The sequence below is a fragment of the Schistocerca nitens genome, chromosome 12 (genome assembly GCF_023898315.1).
Source record: "Schistocerca nitens isolate TAMUIC-IGC-003100 chromosome 12, iqSchNite1.1, whole genome shotgun sequence".
Classification (NCBI taxonomy): domain Eukaryota; kingdom Metazoa; phylum Arthropoda; class Insecta; order Orthoptera; family Acrididae; genus Schistocerca; species Schistocerca nitens.
The window spans coordinates 167,169,960-167,195,410 of NC_064625.1; the positions used below are offsets into that span (position 1 = coordinate 167,169,960).

At 39.9% G+C, this 25,451-nt stretch overlaps 1 protein-coding gene across 1 annotated transcript in view; it reads right to left on the reverse strand.

Annotated features, from left to right (window-relative positions):
* Positions 1–13,314: 13,314 nt before the first annotated feature.
* Positions 13,315–25,451, reverse strand: part of LOC126215349 (peroxidase-like) — a 389,248-nt gene continuing 377,111 nt past the window's right edge. Inside the window, exons 10-17 of the mRNA XM_049942035.1 lie at positions 24,283–24,484; positions 22,434–22,631; positions 22,166–22,313; positions 19,887–20,043; positions 18,415–18,585; positions 17,506–17,707; positions 16,254–16,359; positions 13,315–14,368 (exon numbers count right to left, since the gene is read on the reverse strand). Coding sequence (XP_049797992.1) covers positions 14,284–14,368; positions 16,254–16,359; positions 17,506–17,707; positions 18,415–18,585; positions 19,887–20,043; positions 22,166–22,313; positions 22,434–22,631; positions 24,283–24,484 — 1,269 coding nt within the window. The 3' untranslated portion in view covers positions 13,315–14,283. The remainder of the gene's footprint in view (positions 14,369–16,253; positions 16,360–17,505; positions 17,708–18,414; positions 18,586–19,886; positions 20,044–22,165; positions 22,314–22,433; positions 22,632–24,282; positions 24,485–25,451) is intronic.

Sequence of the window (25,451 nt, forward strand, 5' to 3'; positions counted from 1 at the left end):
TTACTTTGTATGCACTGTAAATGTTCATTGCACATTTTTGACATCTTCAAAACGCCATTTTCCACCATATATTGTGAATCATGTACCGTCAAGAGTGACGTTCATCATTAATGGATTGAAGTTAAGTATGAAACTAATTACGTCCGCTTTCTGAACTCTAATTCCTTGTCATGTTCCAGACCTCACGTCAGTATAGTCCTTCCCTCCTCACGCCAGCCTGCGTGAGCTAAAACACATGCATTTTGGCCTCCAGTAGTAACATGGTGTTGGCTCTTCTGCCAACCCAACAATTTGAAAATGAGTCTTGACCTGAGATTAGTCATCAAATGAATAAAAGGCAAAAATTTGCAACTTCGAGTGGTTTTTCATTCTACAGAATAGTTATTGTTTGTTCATATTTTGTGTCTTTCCCCCACACACTTGGCCCACAGCATGCCAGTGGATCGCCTGTGTAGTCCAAAATTGTGGACTGGCTAGTTACCACCTACTTGTATTGAGACTACTTCTCATGTAATTGTGTTTACAAGAATATATCTACTTTTCTTTTAGTTAACTGTTAATGATCTGTAACCTTCCCTTCTTCCCTTCATTAACCAGTTGATTTCAGTCAGCAATTGATATACTTGCAGTACATGAGGAAGAATCCAAAGCCATCACGATCTGGAGAGCAGATCACCAGATTAGGTTCTTCTGATCTGATGGTAGAGAAGATGGTGACAGGCAGAACTCATTTATTTGTTTCATTTTGATGTCTCTAAATCCAAAAGAAATAACAAGTTACACTGCAGGGGTATATTACATCAGTTTTCAGGTTCAAGAAAACATCACGTAGTACATCTCTACTCCCTTGGTTGTAAAATAACTTTCCATTTAGGTTTTTGGTTGTTTGTGACATTTTTGTCTATTTTTCTCATTAAGCATCCTTTATTATCAAATAGATGCTCTCTTGAGCAATTTTATTTCTGTTGTGTCATTTTCAATTGTCTTAAAGTAAATGGATAAAGGCAGCCCTAATTTTGGCGTCTCCTGGTAGTCATGAAGCTGATCGGATGCAAACACTCAAGTTTTATTAACATATTTGCTAAAATAAATGTTGAGTTTCATAATACAATGGAGCTGATCACATTATTCGTTAACCTGTTTAACTGTTTTATGTTTTGTTTATTAAAGAGAAGAAAGAGAATATTGGCACAAAACAACTGAAACATTTCTTGTATATCAACAAAAATAAGCAATTTTAGAAAATGTAATATAATTGGATTGATAAAAATCTACTAACCAAGTGGCAGCAAGAGACAACCGTTAAGGATATGTGCAAGTTTTCAGTGGCTCCTTCTTCTGGCAGAATGGTTGTTGGTCTTCCCTGACCTGGGGTTCTGGGCAACTTTTCTATAACTCTCCCATTTCCTCAACCATGCCAGTCCTTTTCCTCACCACTCTTCCTTCCCCCTCAAATCTTCTGCCAGAAGAAGAAGCCAACAGCTCCAAAAGTTGACACATTTCTGTAACTTTTATGTGTGTTTTATCCTACCATCACTTTGTGAGTAGATTTTTTTATCACTCCAATTATAAAATATTTCTTCTGCCAGTCACAGCAGAAAATGCACTGTGAGAAACAACAACAACATTAATAAGTTTACTGACATTACAATTTTTTCTCCTTTTTTAAAAAAAGGTTGTTGTTGTTGTTGTTGTTGTTGTTGTTGTGGTCTTCAGTCCTGAGACTGGTTTGATGCAGCTCTCCATGCTACTCTATCCTGTGCAAGCTTCTTCATCTTCCAGTACCTACTGCAGCCTACATCCTTATGAATCTGCTTAGTGTATTCATCTCTTGGTCTCCCTCTACGATTTTTACCCTCCATGCTGCCCTCCAGTACTAAATTGGTGATCCCTTGATGCCCCAGAACATGTCCTACCAACCGATCCCTTCTTCTGGTCAAGTTGTGCCACAAACTCCTCTTCTCCCCAATACTATTCAATACCTACTCATTACTTATGTGATCTACCCATCTAAGCTTCAGCATTCTTCTATAGCACCACATTTCAAAAGCTTCTACTCTCTTCTTGTCTAAACTATTTATTGTCCATGTTTCACTTCCATACATGGCTACACTCCACACAAATACTTTCAGAAACAACATCCTGACACTTAAATCAATACTGGATGTTAACATATTTCTCTTCTTCAGAAATGCTTTCCTTGCCATTGCAAGTCTACATTTTATATCCTCTCTACTTCAACCATCATCAGTTATTTTGCTCCCCAAATAGCAAAACTCCTTTACTACTTTAAGTGTCTCATGTACTAATCTAATTCCCTCAGCATCACCTGACTTAATTCGACCTCATTCCATTATCCTCGTTTTGCTTTTGTTGATGTTCATCTTATATCCTCCTTTCAAGACACTGTCCATTATCTTCAACTGCTCTTCCAAGTCCTTTGCTGTCTCTGACAGAATTACAATGTCATTGCCGAACCTCAAAGTTTTTATTTCTTCTCCATGGATTTTAATACCTACTCCGAACTTTTCTTTTGTTTCCTTTACTGCTTGCTCAATATACAGATTGAATAGCATCAGGGTGAGGCTACAACCCTGTCTCACTCCCTTCCCAACCACTGCTTCCCTTTCATACCCCTCGACTCTTATAACTGCCATCTGCTTTCTGTACAAATTGTAAATAGCCTTTCGCTCCCTGTATTTCACCCCACCACCTTCAGAATTTGAAAAAAATTATTTCAGTCAACATTGTCAAAAGCTTTCTCTAAGTCTAGAAATGTAGGTTTACCTTTCCTTAATCTTTCTTCTAAGATAAGTCGTAGGATCAGTATTGCCTCACATGTTCCAACATTTCTACAGAATCCAAACTGATCTTCCCCGAGGTCGGTTTCTACCATTTTTTCCATTCGTCTGTAAAGAATTCATGTTAGTATTTTGCAGCTGTGACTTATTAAACAGATAGTTCACTAATTTTCACATCTGTCAACACCTGCTTTCTTTGGGATTGGAATTATTATTTCTTCTTGAAGTCTGAGGGAATTTCGCCTGTCTCATACATCTTGCTCACCGGATGGTAGAGTTTTGTCAGGACTGGCTCTCCCAAGGCTGTCAGTAGTTCTAATGGAATGTTGTCTACTCCCGGGGCCTTGTTTCGACATAGGTCTGTCAGTGCTCTGTCAAACTCTTCACGCAGTATCATATCTCCCATTTCATCTTCATCTACCTCCTCTTCCATTTCCATAATGTTGTCCACAAGAACATCACCCCTTTATAGCCCCTGTATATACTCCTTCCACCTTACTGCTTTCCCTTCTTTGCTTAGAACTGGGTTTCCATCTGAGCTCTTGATATACGTGCAAGTGATTCTCTTTTCTCCAAAGGTCTCTTTAATTTTCCTGTAGGCAGTATCTATCTTACCCCTCATGAGATAAGCCTCTACATCCTTACATTTGTCCTCTAGCCATCCCTGCTTAGCCATTTTGCACTTCCTGTCGATCTCATTTTTGAGACGTTTGTATTCCTTTTTGCCAGCTTCACTTACTGCATTTTTGTATTTTCTCCTTTCATCAATTAAATTCAGTATCTCTTCTGTTACCCAAGGATTTCTTCTAGCCCTCGTCCTTTTACCTACTCGATCCTCTGCTGTCTTCACTGTTTCATTCCTCAAAGCTACCCATTCTTCTTCTACTGTATTTCTTTACCCCATTCCTGTCAATTGTTCCCTTATGCTCTCCCTGAAACTCTGTGCAACCTCTGGCTCTTTCAGTTTATCCAGATCCCATCTCCTTAAATTCTCACCTTTTTGTAGTTTCCTCAGTTTTAATCTACAGTTCATAACCAATAGATTGTGGTCAGAGTCCACATCTGCCCCTGGAAATGTCTTACAATTTAAAACCTGGTTCCTAAATCTCTGTCTTACCATTATATAATCTATCTGAAACCTTCTACTATCTCCAGGGTTCTTCCACGTATGCAACCTTCTTTCATGATTCTTGAACCAAGTGTTAGCTATGATTAAGTTATGCTCTGTGCAAAATGCTACCAGGCGGCTTCCTCTTGCATTTCTTAGCCCCAATCCATATTCACCTACTACGTTTCCTTCTCTCCCTTTTCCTACTGTCAAATTCCAGTCACCCATGACTATTATATTTTCGTCTCCCTTCACTACCTGAATAACTTCTTTTATCTCATCATACATTTCATAAATTTCTTCATCATCTGCAGAGCTAGTAGGCATATAAACTTGTACTACTGTAGTAGCCATGGGCTTTGTGTCTATCTTGGCCACAATAATGCATTCACTATGCTGTTTGAAGTAGCTTACCCGCACTCCTATTTTTTTTATTCATTATTAAACCTACTCCTGTATTATCTCAATTTGATTTTGTGTTTATAACCCTGTATTCACCCGACCGAAAGTCTTGTTCCTCCTGCCACCGAACTTCACTAATTCCCACTATATCTAACTTTAACCTATCCATTTCCCTTTTTAAATTTTCTAACCTACCTGCCCGATTAAGGGATCTGACATTCCACGCTCCGACCCGTAGAACGCCAGTTTTCTTTCTCCTGATAACGACATCCTCTTGAGTAGTAGTAGATTAAAAGTAATATAAATAAATAATCACTTAGCAATCAAGTTCAGCCTCCGTTGTGAGTGATCGATTGGTCTGACTGGGATGTGGGCCCAGATTCAGTTCCCAGTGCTCTGTCAGTAAGTTTACCTGCATGGGAGGGCTGGAACAAGCTGCATTCAGTCTTGTGAGGGGAATTGAGGTGGTACTGAATGAGAAGTAGTGGCTTCAACATTCAGAAGGCTGACAACAGCTGAGAAGGTAATGTGCTAACCTCATGTCACTACATACCACAACCATGTGGATTAGTTTATTATTGCTTAATTTTGTACATTGCTGTCAGGGTTTTTTCTGTGTCTACATTACTTTAGAAAATAAAAAACAACTGCCTTCAGTCACAAGTGAGATTTTATTTCAATTCAGAATGCATTTTGAGTCCTGGGGGATCACCTTCAAGTGCTTTGACAGTCTACATAAGTTTTTTTTTTCCAAATTTAGGTTAATTCTGGTCCTTGCAAGATTACACTGATATACCATATGGCACACTTTGTGAACAAAAGTTTGTAAAACTGAAACAAATCAACATATAACTTACTGTTTCCAGTAGTGGATACATTGTTTCAAAGTACAGTATGAATAGTAATGTTCATGTATGGGGGTCATTCAATAAGCCATGCCCCACATTTTTTTCAGAATGTATTTGTTTTTAAGAGTCAGAATTTGGTGACAATATACATGAACATGTCTTGTTCATGCCCTATTTTTCTACATAGTCTCCATCACGTTCTATGGCCATATGCCAACATTGTAGAAGTACACATATACCCTGCCGGTGTACGATCTTATCCTGTAATCGTAGCCATGTTTTCGCAGAACGACTGACACTCTCGTCATCTTCAATGTGTGTTCCCCATAGAGAATCTGTAAGCGGCTCAAAGAGATGGAAGTGTGAGGGTGCCAGGTCTGGACTGTAGGGTTGATTAGGCAATGATGTCCAACTCAATTTGGTGATGTCTTCCCGGGTTCTCAGACTTGTGTGTGGGCACGCATTATCGTGTTGGAGCAAGATTTCTGCCGGGTTCTTGTCCGATTGAACACATCAGAAACAGTTCTTGAGTTTATTCAGATATTCATGTATGCCTCTGAATTGATGCTTGACCCTTGTGTCATCACAATCAGGAGAATGATGCAATCACAATCCCAGAAAACTGTCACCATGACTTGTGGCAGAGGGGGTTGTCTTGCATTTCTTCTTTAGTGGTGAATGAGGATGATACCACACCGTGGACTGCCCTTTTGTTTCCGGCGCAAAGTGGTGCACCCAGCTTTTGTTCCCCGTAACGATCCATTACAGAAAGACCTCTCCGTCGGTCTCAAAATGCTCCAACAATTCAGATTGAATGGCCTTTCTCTGAATTTTGTGGTCCACTGTGAGCATTTGCAGAAACCGTTCAGAGCATCTCTTTGAATACATGAGAGTCTTGATCATTGCTGATGCACTTCCAATGCTGAGCGACAACTGTAGAGCTTGTGATGTGCCGGTTGGCAAGAACAATAGTCTGGTACCACGCACCACAGAATTTGAATCCCCGCCAGACGTCACGGACGTCGAAGACCCCTAGAGGTCTCTGCACCATCGCGCCGTAAGCTGTGGCGGTGGGCGCCTCCTGGCGCGCATTTAGTGTGAGGGCGCCACAGTGGAATACGTGGTTCCAGCGGCCAACAGCGGCGCCCCCGATAAAGCACTTAAGCGGCTGCCTCTCGCTCAGCCAGACAGTCTAATCTTGCGTACATCTCTGGACACATCGCCTCACGTTAGACAGCTTACTTACTTTCCTGTTCTGTGTACGAGTGGATGTGGTTGTTAGGTTTCCTTGCGACTCCGTTGTTTCTATCTTGTTGTTGTTCGTTCTGTCGTTCATTGGTCGTGTCCATCCTCTCCCGTTGTGTTGTTGTTCGCGGGCCGCTCCACGGGTCCTGCTGCGCTTTCTGTCACTTCAGCCCTGCAACCATTCCGGTTGCAGTTACAACAAATAGCATATGCACTATTCAGCATGTCTGGAGCAGTAGCTGTGACAGGAAATCCCAAGCATGGCTGATCATGGAGCTCTGTTTCTACGTTTCCTGAGGCTGTAACTTTCTTTACCCATGGCCCAACTATACTCCTATCAACTGCAGCATCGCCATACACTGCACACAAATGTTGTTGTCCGCCATAGTTTCTTTTTCTGCACACAAGAATTCAATAACAGCACATTGCTTCTAATGTGAATAGCATGAAGACGCCATTTTTATGCTGTACTGCAGCCCTGCCATCTGCCAGAACAGTTCAAAATTTCACCGGCACACAGAACAAAAATCAAATGTGAAGCAACAAGGGTGTTTGTCTATGTATGTTAACGGTTTTTTTTTTTAAATCCATTATTACATCTTGGCAGTTGAAGGTGGGGAATGTTTTGAACTGTGGTTACGTAAGGTATCAGTTCAACTACCACTGCCAACTGCAGCAAACAACTGCGCTGTGACCACTAACAAATGCTTTGTGTACTCCAATTTGCTTTGTGTTGTGGATTGCTTGTTCTTTTATTATTATTTTGAAATGAGTGAAGACAATAATCCTGGTGCATTTGAATGCAACTGTCGCCACAACTAAAGGAATTCCGTGAACTCTGTGACCGTAATGTCGTCTCTCCTTTTCATGGAAGCACAGAATGTAGACAGGGGGTGGCAGCCCTGCGAGAGAGGGGAGGTGTTTATTCCCCCAACACAACTCCTCTGCCCTCAGGCAGTCTAAGTTCTCATTTGTTTACGGACGCGCCCAGCAGTCATGATATACCGTCCGCATAACATACGGCACAGTTGTAAACACAAGTCAAAGAATTACGAATGTAAAGTTACTGCATGTCTACAAATACACAAGTACAGACGTATATGTAGATGGATTATCATTTCAAAGAAGATAAAAATTGTTGCATTAATAATTATACATAGACATGTTTTGTAAAACAAATATTTGTGAATATGTCAAATGTGCCTGTATGTTGTCAAATGCTTCTGCTATTAGATATTTCTTTACTTAGAAAAAAATAAACTTTTAAAATTAGTGAAAAAAAAACTGTGGTTGCTGAACTACATTCATTCATTCAACATGTTGTTGGAAGATTTTTCTTTGTGCAACAGTATTTCTAATTGTTCTGTCAGATTAAGTTTTTACCATGGTTTTCCATGTGGAGTACAGTTAGGCCATTGTGGATGTCACTAGGTCTGTGTCCATTAAAGTACATTGGTTGAGAATCATGTAAAAAAGTTTTCAAGGAATTACAAATCATGACTCTACCATTTTTATGAAGGTATACGTTTTATGAAGGCACACCAGGGACATTCATTCATTGTTAAACAGTCAAGTTCATAACTACAAAATGAGAAATAGAGAACTCTTTCATAGAGAAAGTCACACAAAAGCTCTGTATCAAAGAAGTGTTCTTTATCAGCCAAAAATCTTATTTAGTGCACAACCAAAGGAAATTAAAAGTATACCAGAATTCCACATATCCAAAAAAGAACCTAAAAAAAGTTAATTAGCAAGAGTTTTTATAGTGTCAAGGAACACTTAAATCACCAGCATTCAATATACAGTAGATTATTTCCTTCATCATAATGACCCAAATGCTCATTGAAAACTAAATTGTATTCAAAGGATTCCTTTTGATTTAACATATATGGTTGTTGTGCACACAGTACTCCATGGAGTCGCCAATCAATAAATTGTATTCATCTATTATTGTAATTTAGCATATTATGAATGTTTTTATGCATATGGTTTCATGTTATATGTAATAATATTTTATTTATGGACGTATAATTGTAAATCTTTTCATGTCCTATTTTCTATGTAAGGCAATGTATGACAAATCTTATATCATTTTTATAATGATGAGATACAAGGATGCTAAGTAAATAAATAAATAAAAGCAAGTATGTTCTTTCTAATGTGCATGGGAATCCTACCCGTTCTGGCTATGTAGACCGCAGGGGATCTGTTACATTGTTATTTATATATTCCACTGTATTCTGTTATTAGGATGTTCATGTTCACTCAAAGTTTGTTGTTTGTGGAAAAAGGTATTTTAATATTGCCATTTCTAAATGCGTCAGCAATTTTTTTTGTGATGCAGGGCTCAAATAGGGAAGGCTTGAGAAGATATGTGTTGTGACAGCAGTTATTTCTCTGCTGCTTCTATTACAGATGTTGGCCTGTATTTTGTTGGATAGTTTGTCAATGGATTTTTCAGAGTACCCATTACTTATTGCAGTTGCTTTGATTATATCAATTTCCTGTGTTAATGCTTTGGGTTTTAAGCATAATGTGTGTGCCCTCTTTAGCATGGATCTAAATGTAGCATACTTGTGCCTAGTTGGATGGCGAAATGACATGTATTGCTGTATCAGTGCACATTGGCTTCCTGTAAATGTAAAACTTGTGTTCTTGCTGTTCATTGACAGTTAGGTCTAAGTCTTTTATGAATTGATTTGTTTCATGTTCAGTCATTCAATAAAATCACAATGGTGACTTAAGGCAGCTGTTCCTTATTTTAGGAAAGTTCACTATCGATTCTTGTCAGTTGAGAACATATTGGGTTGTATGAATAAAAACGAGAACATTCTCCAGAGTTGATACTCAGAGCAAAAGAACATTCTCAAAGAAAGTTCTCAGTTTCGTATGATTAAAAACTAGGAAGCATAATCTCTGACCCTGGAGTACATATTTGGTTCTCAGTTTGTTTCGTTCGCGTGTGTTTTGTGTTAGCGAAAGTTTTCTCAAGTTATTTCTGTGCTGAAATGGAAGACTCAGAATTAGCCTTTGTCAACATTATTAAAGATTACCCCGCAATCATCAGTAAATCACAAACTCCGGCCGCAAGAAGAGAGAAAGCGGATTGTATTAAAGAAATACAACACCGTTATATGGTTAATTTCGGGAAAGAAATAACGGAAGTTTTTGTGCGGAGATGACTGCAACAGAGTTCCTGGTAAGTCCCATACTTTACGATTTTTTAATTACGCGCTTAATGCTTTGAAATTGTGATTCAGACAAATACTTATTTTTAACATGTGAAAATGAAACAACCTTTGATAAATTTCGTCTTCTATATCACCACTTTTCATAAAAGTATCACAGTGTACTGTGCATGAAATTGGACGAACCTCTCCCACATTTCTGCGTAAACCTGTTTGGTATATTTACTAACTAGAAACTGAATCCTGACACACTATTATTACTTTTTTTTTTATTTTCATTAGGAGCTTGTGCAGTAGGTGGTGGTTCCACCTCTGTCATCATTTCACCACAGAATTCGGAGGTAGTTGACACAGACTGCATGTGTGAACAAGAGTCAATTTTGCAGCTACCACTAATTGTTCCAGCCGACCATATGGATCTCGTGGGCCCCGAAGTTGTCATACCTTCACAATCGCCCGCTTCGGGGCATGAGAGTGTGCATAAACGTCGGAGATTAAGCATGGAAACAGATGAGACACGTAATTTGTCTACTCCAGAGCTACAAAGGCTGGTGCTATTGTATCAATTGGACATATTCAAACGAAAGCAGCAGAAATTGATGCGCGAAGAAGATAAACAATAAAACAAATTGTGTAGTGTCTTATTTACATAACGAATTTTATTAATAAAAACATCTTTTTAAAGTGAATGTTCATTTTCATTCCTCATTTACCAAATTCCATATCCTCTTACAAAAATTATTCAGTACGAATGTCTTTTCAATGAAACAATAAGAGTAATATAATCCAGTCTGAAATGTTAAAAAAGTGTATGCACTTATATTGTTGTATCTGGCCAGTATCTTCACCACATCATTGAAACAATTTCTGGTAAAGTAAAGCAAAAGGAGTAACTTGTTTTACTGTAGCATCTGGCAAATACCTTCACCACTAATTTTTGGTACAGTAAAGCAAAAAGAGTAAGTTGTTTCTATTTTAAATGCTGCAGGTAAGACAGTTCTGCCCTTATTTACTGTAGCGCCCGGCAAATATCTTCACCACATCCTTGAAACAATTTCTGGTGAAGTAAAGCAAAGAGAGTAACTTGTTTGTATTTTAAATGCTGCAGGTTAGACAGTTGTGCACTTATTTACTATAGCATCTGGCAAATACCTTCACCACTAATTTTTGGTACAGTAAAACAAAAACGGTAACTTGTTTGTATTTTTAATGCTGCAGGTTAGACAGTTGTGCACTTTATTTACTGTAGCACCTGGCAAATATCTTCACCACATCCTTGAAACGATTTTGGTAAAGTAAAATAAAAACTTGTGCCATCAATCTGCTGAAGTTACAGTACAGAAATTACATTAAGGTTCCAGCAGTTCATGTTAACCTGTTGTGTCCAAAGCTATTTACAGTAGTATCTCTGTTCCAGTTTGAATAGTTACATGTTAAACAATTTTTGTTGTAAGTAAAATCGATGATAGAGAATGAAAAAAACAACACTAAACAGCATTTTATTACGTAACATAAGAGCACTGTGCTTTATTTTCATGAGGGAATAATTACTGTAATTACAAAAAATATCAAATTGGGTTTAATTATTCAATGTTTGGGCAGACACCCATACATTACAGTTGTCATATTACATTTACAATTTCCCGTCTCCTATTTGTTCCAGGTACACGTACGTTTGCTGCTTCCTCTTCTCCCAGTACTGGAAGATTGTTGTCGTCATTACTAGGTGCCTCAAAATCCTCATCCCCTACATGTTTTGCTACGTTGTGCATCACACTGGGGATTTTTGTTTGGGCAAGCCTTATTTTATTTTGCAGAATTGGGAAACGCCTTTTCACCTGTCCAAAGCACTGTTCGATTATCACCCTTTCCTTAGAGTGAAGTCTGTTGTATGCCCTCTCATCAGGTGTTTCTGGATTTTGAAATAGTGTCATTAACCACGGTGCAATGCCATATCCTTCGTCTCCTAAAATTAGGGCGTTGCACTGGTTCTCACGCAATATACGATAGACATCGGAGTTTCTCCATATCCTAGCGTCATGTACAGACCCTGGCCATGAAGCATCAACAATTGTAAACATTTCACTGTTGTCACACGTCGCCTGCACGTTTATAGATGGAAAGCCCTTTCGATTGACGTATTCGTCTCCACGTGAAGGTTTCATTATAGGTATGTGAGTGCAGTCTAGGGCCCCTACCGCACATGGAAACTTGTATCTAGATTGCCATTTAACTTTCGCTGTTTCTAGTTCGTTAATATTTCTCGGAAATCTGATCCACAACGGTGCTTTCCTGTTGACCTGTTGCAGGACATACGAAAATGTTAGTGATACCGTAGTCTGGTGTACTCCCAAATCTTCTCCTACACCTATCTGAAAGCCTGGATCCGCTAAATAGCGCAAAAATATTTACATTTTGCATTCATTGGAAAGGGCGCCTCCTCTTCTTTCGTGATTTTCCGGAAGAAAGTGATTCGCCAGCCAATTAATGTTTTGACTGTTAAATCTATACAAACTTCTACAGTTCCTTTCTTCTGAGTTCCTGCGTACTACGTATATCTTTTTTGCCTTTCAAGAAACATAAATTCCGCCATTTTCACTAAAAACACTCAGTAACGCTTAATCACAACACGACTCACTCAGCTCGAAGTATGCTATGGAGCTCACTCACAAAAACAGAGAATGTTCTCCGCTCGTGAGAAACTTCTTTGGCTTTATTCATACGAAACCGGAGAATATACTTTGCTTTGAGCAACTTCCCCCACCCTTCAATCCACACTGAGAACATACTCGGGTGAAGTATATTCTCAGACTCGCTTTATTCATGCCAACCAGAGAACTTTCTCCGAACATCTGTTTTACGACTCATTGTCTCGAGTTCGTAGGGCTGAGCAGATGAAATTTAAGTTGTCTCAAGTACAACATGCCACTGGGCCACAGCTTAAGTGCAAGCATGTAACAAAAATAAAATGTATGTGTTCTGGCTTTTGGTGAAATTTGTGTATCTGACAATTAGAAAATAACAGCAACCTTGCAAACTGCATCATTAATGTGTTAAGGTAAGCATATAAACTTTGGGAGCCTGCTCACAGTCTGTGCAGCTCCCCCCGCCAGAGGTCTGTGTCCTCCCTCGGGCGTGGGTGTGTGTGTGTTGTCCGTAGCATAAGTTAGTTTAAGTAGTGTGCAGGCTTACGGCCCGATGACCTCAGCAGTTTGGTCCCATAAGATCTTACCACAAATTTCCTTAATCTCAGCAATGTTTGGTTGATTTCACACTTTACAGAAATGTGAACAAACAGTCCTACCAGCAAAGCACCTCATTTTAGGATTGTTTGGAGAAAGCAGAGTAGTATGGAGTCCAGTTATGAGAAATGGTCAGACAGCCTGGCAGTTAAATCGGTGGAACTTATCCTCACAGCTGGGTCCTGCATAGTTTTAACCTGGTGTAGGAAACTCAGCTCTCTACTGCTCATTTCTTAAGAGCTTTACAGTTCTGGCATTGTCTTCACTGAGGTGTAGCACACTGGTGCAGTTTCATAAAAGGAACGGGATGAGGATTCAACATAATGTTTGTTTTAATGTTTTAGGAAGGATCAGAAATAAATAATAAAACTTCACTTTTATATAACATGAATACTTTAATATCAGTGTTTTTTAATTATTTTATAATAAAAAACTATAAAAATTTACATATAAATACAACACTAACATGTATAGCAGAGATACATGACATGAAGTTTATTTTCTTTGGATACAAAAGACACTGTGATGGAATGTAGCTGGCTCATGATTATATGAGATATGAGACTGCTAAAAATGGTGGAAAACTTATTTCTAAAATGAAATTTTATTGTTGTGCAAGGAAAACAATGAGTTTGTTTCGACTTTTAAGAAATTAAAAATAATTTTTAAATTTTCCTTGTAAAATCAAACACTACGTAAAAAACAGCTTTTCCTGTTACAATAACTAGTCATGAAACATCAACATATTCCAAAAAAAACAGACAATGTATGAAGTGTTCATTACTAAACAGTTTTAGAAATTTACTCTTGTGCCAAAACAAGCCGAATGTTTAAGAGTAATCTGCACCACCAATACAAAATTCTAGTTTAGGAGTATTTTTAAGCACCAAATGACAGCGGTCCATATGGGCATAAATTTCTTGGAAAAGACCTCTTGGCTCTGACATTTTACTTGGAGAGCAACATGGCCCACACTTTTCAAACTGTTATGACAAGTGATGGTTGCAAATAAATGTAATTAACAGCTAATATATATTATTGCACTGAGATCAATATTGCTATTCTCCTCAGGTCTCCACTCAAAAACACAATTTTCTTGGAATCAATGAGCCATCCTATACACACACATAGTCCTCACACAAACAAAATTAAATATGCAAAGAAAATGTGCAACACACGCAATGTCCTTGCGCACTATTTTGACACACTGTGCCACTCTACGAGTAACACACATTCAAGATCTACTTTTCTTCGCCTATCTGGCTCAGAAAATGAATACAGCTATGGTAATGGCACAAATTAATCAGTGTACAAAAATATTTTTCATCAGATGAGTTTCTTGATGCAGTCTTTTATGTCATTAAGAGTCTTTTTTAAAGGAGCTGCACAATAAATAAATGTCTCTGTGTGCATTGTCAAAATTCAGTCGTTTTGCGAACATGTCGCAGTTCACACGGTATTCTCATCTTCTTTCCATGCGGACAGATCCAGTTGTGGGATTGCCTCAGTGTCAGTGCACTGCTTCAGCGGATTGCTGTTTAAAGAAATAAAAACAAAAATTAGATATTATTAAGGGCCAAATGACAGCAAGTATAATAAGTTTCAAGCCCACCAAGCAAAACACTAGTCACACGGTGAATTAAAGCTAATAATTACGTCGTTTGTCCATACATGGTGATACGGTACATACGGAGGTGATACGGTTACACAGGAAACGGAGACCTAATGTTCACTTCTTAGAGTATATTCACTGTTTTGTTTGCTGTGTGTAACAAAGGACAATAATGGTGATGTGAAATGTTGGCAGCATGGCACAAAATTGTCTCTGGGCATTCTGGTAAGGAATGTAGCAATGTGCACTGTCCTAAAGATTTAATTAATAGCAATAGGCATTCAGTTACAAAGAACTCGTGTCAAAAGATGATCCAGAGGACTAGATTAGCAGTACGGACTGATTCAAAAGGACCTGTTGCATTCACTCAGTGAACATAAAGACAGAAAAATGATTTTCACTTAGGTAACATAGGTTTGACCATTGTATAGGGAGGTCTTCACTATTCTACAGATTTCATTTTTAGTAGACTTCCAGGAGAACTGAAAAATGTGATTGACAAACTTTGAACCTAGTCTGAAAGTCTTCCTTATAATACTTTCCTTTTATTGTATACAGTTTAAAGCCTTGCACTGCAATTACCCGTATATAGTATTACTAATTGTTTTGGTTTCTTAACATTTTCTTTTTTACTTTTTAAATTTTGTAATTGGCTTTCTGCAAATTTGCAGTGACTCACACTACAATCAACTACCTTTTGCAAACAGAACCTGATGAAAGAAAATTTCAGAAAAAAGCAGATTTACGATTGACAATGTGGTTAAAAATTGCTTTTCTACAAGGCATTGTTTCAAGATGTAAAGATCAGTCCTCCTCAACCTATTTCCAAATTAACTCTATAGAGGAACCTGTGTTGCATGAATATTTGATACATAGCTTCACATAAGAGCACCACATTGACTTCTGCACACAAAGATTCCGACTCACTGCAAAGGAGATGCAAAAAATGGAATGTGGATCACAGACAGCAGATTGTATTGACTAAACAAAGTACATCTTTTGTACATACATGACTGTTGTGTGTTGTATGGATCTCATGATGGCTTCCAGAATCAATACATCGAAAAGCTGGTAGGTAGTTTGTTGGCCTAATAAGAAAGACAGGGTATCAAAGAAACAATGGCTGGGGCACATATTGCGAAATCAAGTCATTGCTGAAAACTGAACCTCAAGGGATGAAGGAAGGAGACAACTGTATGATAAACATGAGTATACAAGACAGACTGTTGAAGTGGAGAGAATAGCTGGCAAGTGACTTGCATGGAAAACTGCATCACACCAGGGTTGATGACCAAAATCAATAATTTTTGATGGTCTCATGATGTTTTAATCATGCAAAAAATAAGTTCTTTGGGTGAAGTGACAAGTGACTCAAAGATAAGCAGTCACCCTGATCTGTTAGGCAACTGCTTTTCTCTGTTTGACTATCATGTAAAAATCATTATCTGTCGTCCAACATGATGATTCTCATGTCCACCTGGCAAAAATTGGGACTGTAGCACACGAAGAACAACTGCGCATTCAGTGTGTCCCAGATCTGAACATACTGGAAATCTCTAGGGCTGTGTGAGAAACCGGCAAACATCAGCGACGGTATGTGCACATTCTGTCTAATCTGTGCTGAGTGGCTGTAGTAGAAATGATACGATATTGATGTCTCCTGCATCTAGAACTATTTTTATTGTGCTGCAATGACTTATGGCTGCTAATTTGGCCCTGTGGCCTGGTACACACTATTTACATGAAGGTGACTAACTCATTATGCAGTGAGCTACTATTTCCAAATTTTTGTGAGATAGTAACGTACCTTTCTGATGGCTTGTGGAAGACATCGGCCTGTATCTGCTGCACTCCATCACTGTTATCACAGAGGATTCTGGCAAGTGAGGTTTTGCGAATCTCACACAGCTGGTCTGTAATTGAAACAAATACAACCAATCAAGAGAGTGATTCAGTGAACTGTGCTTTTCTCAAGGAAACTTAGGATTTGGTAGTTTTGGTGGTGTAATAACTTTTCTCAGACTATAATCAAATAATTCTCTTACATATAGTGCAACTCTAAAGATGTACATAAATAACAGCTTTTAGAAACACTATGAGTTAGGACCCAGTTGATGCTTGCTTAAAATACTCACACTGAATGTGGAGATCAAATTAACCATCCTATTATCGTGATATTGTTTTCTTTTGCAATTTCATCAAATTTTTGCAACAGAATGCTGAATGTTTAACTAAATAGCCCTAACCGCCTTTCTTCACATCATATTCATCCGACACAAGCTAATATTCCATCTCCAACAATGATGAGACATCAAGTTATAGTCTTCCTTCCCTTACTGTTTAATCCCCAATCTATCTCACCTCCTTCAATTCTTTCCTATTTTTTATGGCATAGTGAACCTCTAATTACAGACAATAATTTTTTCTATCAGCTTTTGTTTGCATCCAAACCCTCTGCTAAATAGTACACTATCTTTATTGACTGGTAATGTTTATTAAATTTCTTGATTTTAAAGAAACACATTTTCTGTACTAGCGCATACGCATATTGAGACAGATATGAACAGCAAGACAGTATCCCAATGTTAAAATGTATGCAACAGAGTAAAGATTCTTTTTGTGACATTTTGTATTGTCTTATTCCACACCTCCAGTTTATTAGTAGTCGCTAACTAGCAATTTCCAACATTAATTCAGCAAACACAAAATGCGTAACAGTATTGCAAAAATGAACTACCGGCAACTGAGAATGACGCTATAATACTGCCACATCTCAAATATTTCAAAACTTGTTTGCTGTTTAGGGAATACTTAAAATACATTCCCTATGTTGGATCTGATATGTTTCTTATTACCGCTTGTAGGAAAATCAAATAATAAATAAAGAAAATGAATAGATTTAATGTAAGTGAATAAATCCAAACAGTTTTGGATGAGGAGCCTATTCAAGCCCAAATAAGTGAAATGTAATTGCACATGATTATGTTTACAAAATACAAACATGAATGTTCATGCTAGCAATTAGAAAAAAAGAGACATCAGAGCTGTAAGATATTTACCAGCAGTGAACGATGACTGCCTTCCTGAGAGATCGTAGAAAAAGGCGTCTCCCCTCCTGGTACGTCCCATCTGCTCGGCGACAATGCAGCGGAACGTGGGGCCCAGCAGGGAGTCGTCAGACGCCTGGTGCTCGGCCAAGCCTCCAACTACCAAATCCACTTCGTCCGGAGAGCTGTAGAGCTCCCTCAGCTTTGACACGACCTGCACGGCACAAACCACAGAGGTATCAATCACCACCCTCTCGCACGTCAGCCAGTGTTTGCAATGTATTTCCAAAATATGACAGCTCGAAAGCATCAGATAATCTGTTATCAACACGATCCCCATCTACTGTCTACCTGTACCGCTATGTTGTATTTATTTTAAACTTCCAAGTCTGTAGCACTTTCTATCATTTTACTACTTGACTATTAATGCTATCAGTGTCTAGTGTTAACACATGTAGAGCACTTATTGAATACCACCATCCTTGCCTCTCTACTACAATTTATTTCTTTTATTTCAAAGTAAACTACACATTTCAGACTTGCGTCCACTTTCAACTGTCTCCTAAATAAAAATGTGAAACACGTGATGTAAAAGATCAGAGTATGTCCAGACTAAATAACAGGTCTGTTACTTTTTATGTAGAAGACAGCTGAAAGTGTACACAAATCTGAAACATGTCCTGTTCTTTGAGGTAAAATAAATAAGTTGCAGTGGAAGCACAAGGATGGAACCTAGAAGCCACACAGACAATGCAGTTTCATAACTTTTATCCACCAAAAAATCACTTTATCAAAGGCCTACTAATTATTTCCAATTACTTTGTGTTTTACAAAATTACATGTACTTTTCACTGCACCTCACACAAAAATTTCAACAGAGCAAAACCACATTTGATGTTGCTGGGCGGATGGAAGGCTCACCTCTTGTGGCATGTAGTCAGCAAATCCAGAGAAGTCTGTGACTTTCGGGAGACCACACCGCTCTCTGAATGCGTTGTAACCGGGAAGCCCGTGGTCACGTCCACGCTGGATATCCAGACTCAGGACGTCCAAGCCGTAGCTGCCGTCATTGCGGAAGAGGTTTTTCAAAACCTGGAACACAAAGAACGAAATCAGTTGTATAATGACCTCTCACACTGGATTAAATTTTTGTTTAGCCACATCACATTTGCAGGATAAAGTAAAGTAGTTTCATTGAGTTCCTGTGTATGACTTGCAGGGTTGTTATTATTAGTTTGCTATTACAGTGTGCCTGACATAGCTTTACCAGCGTCAGTGATAGAAGCTAACCATATAACTCTGAGGGAAAGAAAAATAATTCTTTTTTGGGGGCGAAGGGGAGAAACTGTCTGAATGTACGGCAGGGACAGTCCCTTTCCCTTCTCCTTCAGCAATGACCAAAATGAGACAGTTTATGCTGGAGGGGTCCATGGTCTTCATAAAATTGTTAAACATTTTAATCTCCACTTATGACAGTCAAATATGTTATTTATTGCAAATTCAATTCTGAGTATTACTTATCTTCTAGCAGAGATCTCAAATGCATGTGTGCACAGGCATAAACATAGCCATCAGTCTAAACATACAGTAAGTACAAGAGATGTCCAAGTGATAAGGTGAAAATAAAACTAAAGATGATGTCTTGCGCAAGGCAGAGTTTTCCTCCGTTTTTTTATAAGGTTGACAAATAATTACAAAACCAGGTAAAAGTCACTACAGTAACACGTTTCTTATTGTCAAGCGGAACCAAACAAATAAAAAGAAACTGCTACCGTCTTGTTTTTGTCTGATTTTGTGGTTAGTCATGCAACTAATGACTTGGACACTGTTCGTACTTTCTTGTTGTTTGGACTGGCGGCTATATTTGTAGCTGTGAGCATAGTTGTATCTCTGGGAGAAAATGAGTAATACTCAAAATTTCAATCACATTAAATAAAATTGTATTTGACAGCCATAAGCAAAATGGAGATGCTCGGTTCGTGGGGCCACAACACTCGGCAATGAGTAATACCACATGTCACGAAGTGGAAATGAACATGTTCATTATCTTAACATTTCACGTCTGCTTATGGCAAACTATAATTTACTATGTGCTATTGAAGTTTCCCCATAATGCAATTTTCAAGCACAATGAATTGCAACAGGGCATAATAAAATAAAGGCACCGTAGGTGGACTTGTCCTCATTCAAACAATTTTTTACAGGCTCTGAATCCATTCATCATAAAACTCAAAATCAGTCTGATAACTGCTCTGCAGTAAAGACTTGTCTGGTGTGTAACACTGACCTGCTCGAACGATATCCAGTTATTGTGAGAACCAACACGTCAGGACAAAGTGGAAGAAATTACGCTTGCCGTCGTAATGGTGATACAGGAGGGAACCCACACTTACCGAGTGAGAGAAGTGCAGATCCCTGCGGTGGGCCTCCTGCGTGGCCATCCCCCTCAGCAGGTTGTCGAGGCCGTCCTCCGACTCGACCAGATGTGGCCGGTTGAAGTGCTTGTGCAGCTCGTGGCGCGCGGCGACCGAACGGTTCTCAGCTATCAGTCTGTGTAACAGAAACACTGGCCTGAGACTCCAGACAAAACCTAAAGACATTTACATGTCAGTATGAGAGTCAACTATTGTACTGGAAAGGGAAACTTTTACACTACTGGCCATTAAAATTTCTACGCAACAAAGATGACGTGCTACAGACACTAAATTTAACCGACAGGAATAAGGTGCTGTGAAATGCAAATGATTAGATTTTCAGAGCATTCACACAAGGCTGGCACTGATGGCGACATCTACAACGTGCTGACACGAGCAAAGTTTCCCACCAATTTCTCATGCACAAACAGCAGTTGACCGGCGTTGCCTGGTGAAATGATGTTGTGCTGCCTCGTGTAATGAGGAGAAATGCGTACCATCACAATTCCGACTTTGATAAAGGTTGCATTGTAGCCTATCGCGATTGCGGTTTATCGTATCGCGACATTACTGCCCGAGTTGGTCGAGATCCAATGACTGTTAGCAGAATTTGGAATCGGTGGGTTCAGGAGGGTAATACGGAACGCCGTGCTGGATCCCAGCGTCGTCGTATCTCTAGCAGTCGAGATGACAGGCAACTTATCCGCACGGCTGTAACGTATCGTGCAGCCACGTCTCGATCCCTGAGTCAACAGATGGGGACGTTTGCAAGACAACAACCATCTGCATGAACAGTTCGACGTTTGCAGCAGCATGGAGTATCAGCTCGGAGAGCGTGGCTGCGGTTACCCTTGACGCTGCATCACAGACAGGAGCACCTGCGATGGTGTACTCGACGACGAACCTGGGTGCACGAATGGCAAAACGTCATTTTTTCAGATGAATCCAGGTTCTCTTGACAGCATCATGATGGTCGCATCCGTGTTTGGCAACATCGCAGTGAACGCACATTGGAAGCGGGTATTCGTCATCGCCATACTGGCGTATCACCCGGCGTGACGGTATGGAGTGCCATTGGTTACATGTCTCGGTCACCTCTTGTTCACATTGACGGCACTTTGAACAGTGGACGTTACATTTCAGATGTGTTACGACCCGAGGGTCTACCCCTCATTCGATCCCTGCAAAACCCTACATTTCAGCAGGATAATGCACGGCCGCATGTTGCAGATCCTGTACGGGCCTTTCTGGATACAGAAAATGTTCGACTGTTGCCCTGGTCAGCACATTCTCCAGATCTCTCACCAATTGAAAATGTCTGGTCAATGGTGGCCGAGCAACTGGCTCGTCACGATACGGCCGTCACTACTCTTGATGAACTGTGGTATCGTGTTGAAGCTGCATGGGCAGCTGTACCTGTACACACCATCCGAGCTCTGTTTGACTCAATACCCAGGCGTATCAAGTCCTTTATTACAGCCAGAGGTGGTTGTTCTGAGTACTGATTTCTCAGGATTTATTCAACCAAATTGCGTAAAAAGGTAATCACGTGTCAGTTCTAGTATAATATATTTGTCCAATGAATACTCGTTTACCATCTGCATTACTTCTTGGTGTAGTAATTTGAATGGCCAGTAGTGTATGTACTGCACAGTCTTAAATGAATGTTGTGAACAATAAAGCTTCAAAATTCCACCATGCAGGAACTAACACATCTGAGTCCAGTTCATTTTATTTTAGAACTTTTTCCAATTCATGGCGGGATGATACGGCAATCGGTGATAAGTGTTTCGAAGAGATAAGGAGTCTTGGCTGCAAAACAGGCTTCATTACTTTATATTTTGCCAATAGCACATTTCGCTTTGTTTGCTTGGCTCAAACAGGTGTTAAACATACTAAGCTGCCACCTGTGCAAATTTCTTAGCAGGCAAACACCACTGTCAGTAAGTTAACCCTGTGGTGCATAGCGTCCACTACAGCTTATTTGGCATTTACAATCAGTCCTGAGACTGCAAATGTACACAGTTCACTGCAATGGGCACTCCCTACCGGTGTTGCGTCCTGAAGGCATTTGCGGCCTCGTGGCTGATTGAAACCGCCAGAGAACTGACCATTAAAAGTTGTCCACTACAGCGAAATTGACGCACCACAGGGTTAAGAGCACTGCGTAGTGCCCCGATATAAAAAGTGTCGAGTACACGGGAGGTAGCGTTTAAAATACATAAAAGACCTCAAAGAACGAGAAGTGGAAAGCTCACCTCAGTTCCCCGTCCACGAGCGAGTGCACGAAGCGCATGGCTGCCGTCGCAAAGCTGTTGGTGACGGAGGGGTCTACGTTTGTGTCGAACTGCTTGCTGAACCCGCTGTTCCTCACTTCGAGGTTCATCTTCTTGATGTACGTCTTGCCTGAATTTACAGAAGAAAACCACAGTGAGGACTCGCGCTTATCGACGTATCTCGACTGAAATGTAAGGACGCCTGTCGCTCGGTACGAGTCGACTCAGAATGTTGCGGTTCCGGACGTACCCAGCAGCAGCGGCAGCCACTCCTTGTAGGTGACGTGCTGGATCTGCGCGACGACGACGCGGCGCGCCTCCTGGAAGAGGCGCTCGTCGCCCCACTGCGGGTTGAGCGCAGCGAGCTGAGCGGCCAGGCGGTTGTGCTGGCGCAGCCACACCGTGTGCAGCGCCGCCAAGTGTGGGTGCTGGTTTACGCGCGAGTCTCCTACGGGGCACAGGAAGGATGGAAAACTGCATTAAACGAACCACTGAGTATGCAGGTCTATTACTATCTCTCTGTCTCACAATATGACAGTTTTCAAGAAATATTGCAGCTCCTCTGTACTGTAGCTTCGGATAACCTAATACATGCCTGTAAAAACCTAAACACTGGCAAAAAGGTGAGGAAGCCTTTGGGATATTCGAGAGAAAAATACTACACAAAATTTTTGTAGCATTGACCGATCCTGACACCGGAGAATGACAAATACAAAAAAAACGTACCACTATTAGACCCATAAAGAACCTATCACTGCAGCAAAAATAACACCTGAAAGCATTATGGTTATGGGAAGTCCTGTTGGAATGTAAATAATTTAAGGAGTGGAGTTGCTGAGTTGTCAGAAGGCACGGGACAAGAACTTTGCTAGCTTTCTGAAAAGGATTTGTCAGGAAGCTAGCAAAGTTCTCATCCTTCGAGTTTTGAGCAGCTCTACTAGCCAGCGAGTTGTTACCTTTACTCCTCAAATTTTTTAACTGATGAGTTCACAAGAAGACAAATTGACCAAGTGTCTGGTAGAAAATACCCAGATGGAAGAAGCACAGCAGGATTCCCACAGATACAATTTTCCAACGATGAGGGAAATTACTTATATTTTTTGGAGTTTACTAACAAGTGAGAACATTGTAAAAACAGAAAAGCTGGGTAAAATATTAATAAACCAGCAGTAAAGAGCTTACAACAGCTTATAACTGCTTTGTAATCATAACAAGAGTAATAACAATAATGGACTGCAAGCGCAATTCAGTGTGTGACAGGGAATTTGGTAGAAAATAAAGTGAAGTCAGTGCTGTTTGCAAATGACCTTCTGATATGGGAAGCTATTTGAATGTGATCAGATACGAGCTACGTCCACATCAAGGAAAAGTTCTGCGTTAAGAAATGAGATTCTCAGCAGACAAGAGCAGAGCAGTAATAACAGACTCAATAGCCAAGTTTTTTTAAGGGCAGAGATGCTGTAAATAGCTGAGAGCTTCAAGTACCTTGGTAATGTGATTGAAGAAGGTGAGAGAAAGATTAACGTGCTGAACAAAAAGGTAGAATAGTGTGAGAATTTTTCAGAATGTAGAGAAGTCTAGTTTGTAATACGCAAGTGCCACAAAAGCTCAAAAATACAGACGGAAAATGTACCAATTCAAGTTATACTGCAGAGAAGTGGACTAAAAAGGGAAAGGATATAAGCAGAATGCAGGTTAGCGCAATGAAGTTTAAGAGAAGATTTGGAGTGATACAAGCTGATGGGTTGAGAAATGGAAGAGTGAGAGAAGTATGAGGAGCCTGTACGAAACACAAGAATTGACATTGCAGTGCTTCCACATGAGAGGAATGGAGTGAGAGGCAACGCCAAAGGAGCTTTCTGAAATGAGGTTTCAAGGAAGGAGACTGAGGGAGAAACAGCTCAAAGAAGTGCAGGAAAGCGTACAGGAGAAAGGAAAGAACTAAAATGTGGAGGAAGATGAGGGGAAAAAAAAGAAATAGAGGACATTGGAGAGGACTGCATTTGCAGCAGACCAAACCCAAGACTGGAAACTGTTAATAATGAAGACTATGACACGAATACAGCAAAGTTGAGGACAGGGCATTGTAAGGTACACACCTGCATGGTAACAGACTTCACTGTCGGACTCCACTTGGCACGCCTCGGTGGGAGAGCTGGAAGCTGGTAGGAAACCCTTCTCGTTGCCCCCCTTAACCTGGACCTTCAGGCGACCTCCGGTGCCCTCGCGGAGCGCTCTGGTGCGGGCCGCTGTAGAACCGTACACTGCCGATCCGTCGAGGTAATGCGTGGCCGCATTCATCTGTAAAAGAAGACGCAGGATAGTGTGTTGAGCTACTGTGAAAGCAGTTAGTTAGAGACATTCTCCACACTGCTCCGAGCCTGCCTCAACTGTGGCAGAAACAAAAGAGTTTTGAAATTTTTACACTCATTCTCAATGGGGTGAGAACATTGAGTCACTAAAAGCACGTCAAAGACAACATAGGTTGTTTTTAAGTGCCCAAGGGGATGAAGTCACTCAGTTGCAGTGATTTCTATGTAGCTTATAATGAAATTTGTCTGCACAATTTTTGATTGAGAAATTAATGGTCACAAATTGCAACAATTTCAATGGCTCTTACAGTGGCCACACAATTTATTTATTGGTTCATCCTAAAATGTGTTGCAAAACGATATGATACAATATGAGTGCTTCATAATATGAGTGAAGTTTTTCTTGACTGTTTTCCGAAGAGATGCAAATAGTGGAGAGGGAACTCTATCCACTGGTGGTGTTTGAACTGATGCAGTGCCAGAAAGGGGATAAGTTTTGTTTCACATATTGCGAACGAAGGAAGTAGTAACTGACCTCTTTGCAGCGCTGGCGTAAAGTTGCAAAAGATGGAAACGAGCTGCCGAACTAAAATATTATTTACTTTCCTTTATTCACAAAATTTATTTTACATTAACAGCTGTGTTCTTGACAATCAAATATTCAAATGTAGTTGGTTTCAAAGTCTTCAACTATCAGACCACTTAAGAAATGTCGCAAAATTGTCAACGTTGTTCTGACACAAAAAATTCTCTTGCCTCAACATGTTAGGAATTTATCACTTGTGAAGGGAAAAATTCCTGTTTGGCTTTAGTGGCCTTCAGACAAGTTGAACCATCTTTGAAAGTGTTTGTTCTTGAATCTATAATTCAGCAGTATTGTTAACCTATGATATTTAAGGTTTCCTTCCGTCATTAGTTATGACTGCATGCCAGATATTTTTGCATTCCAAATCTGA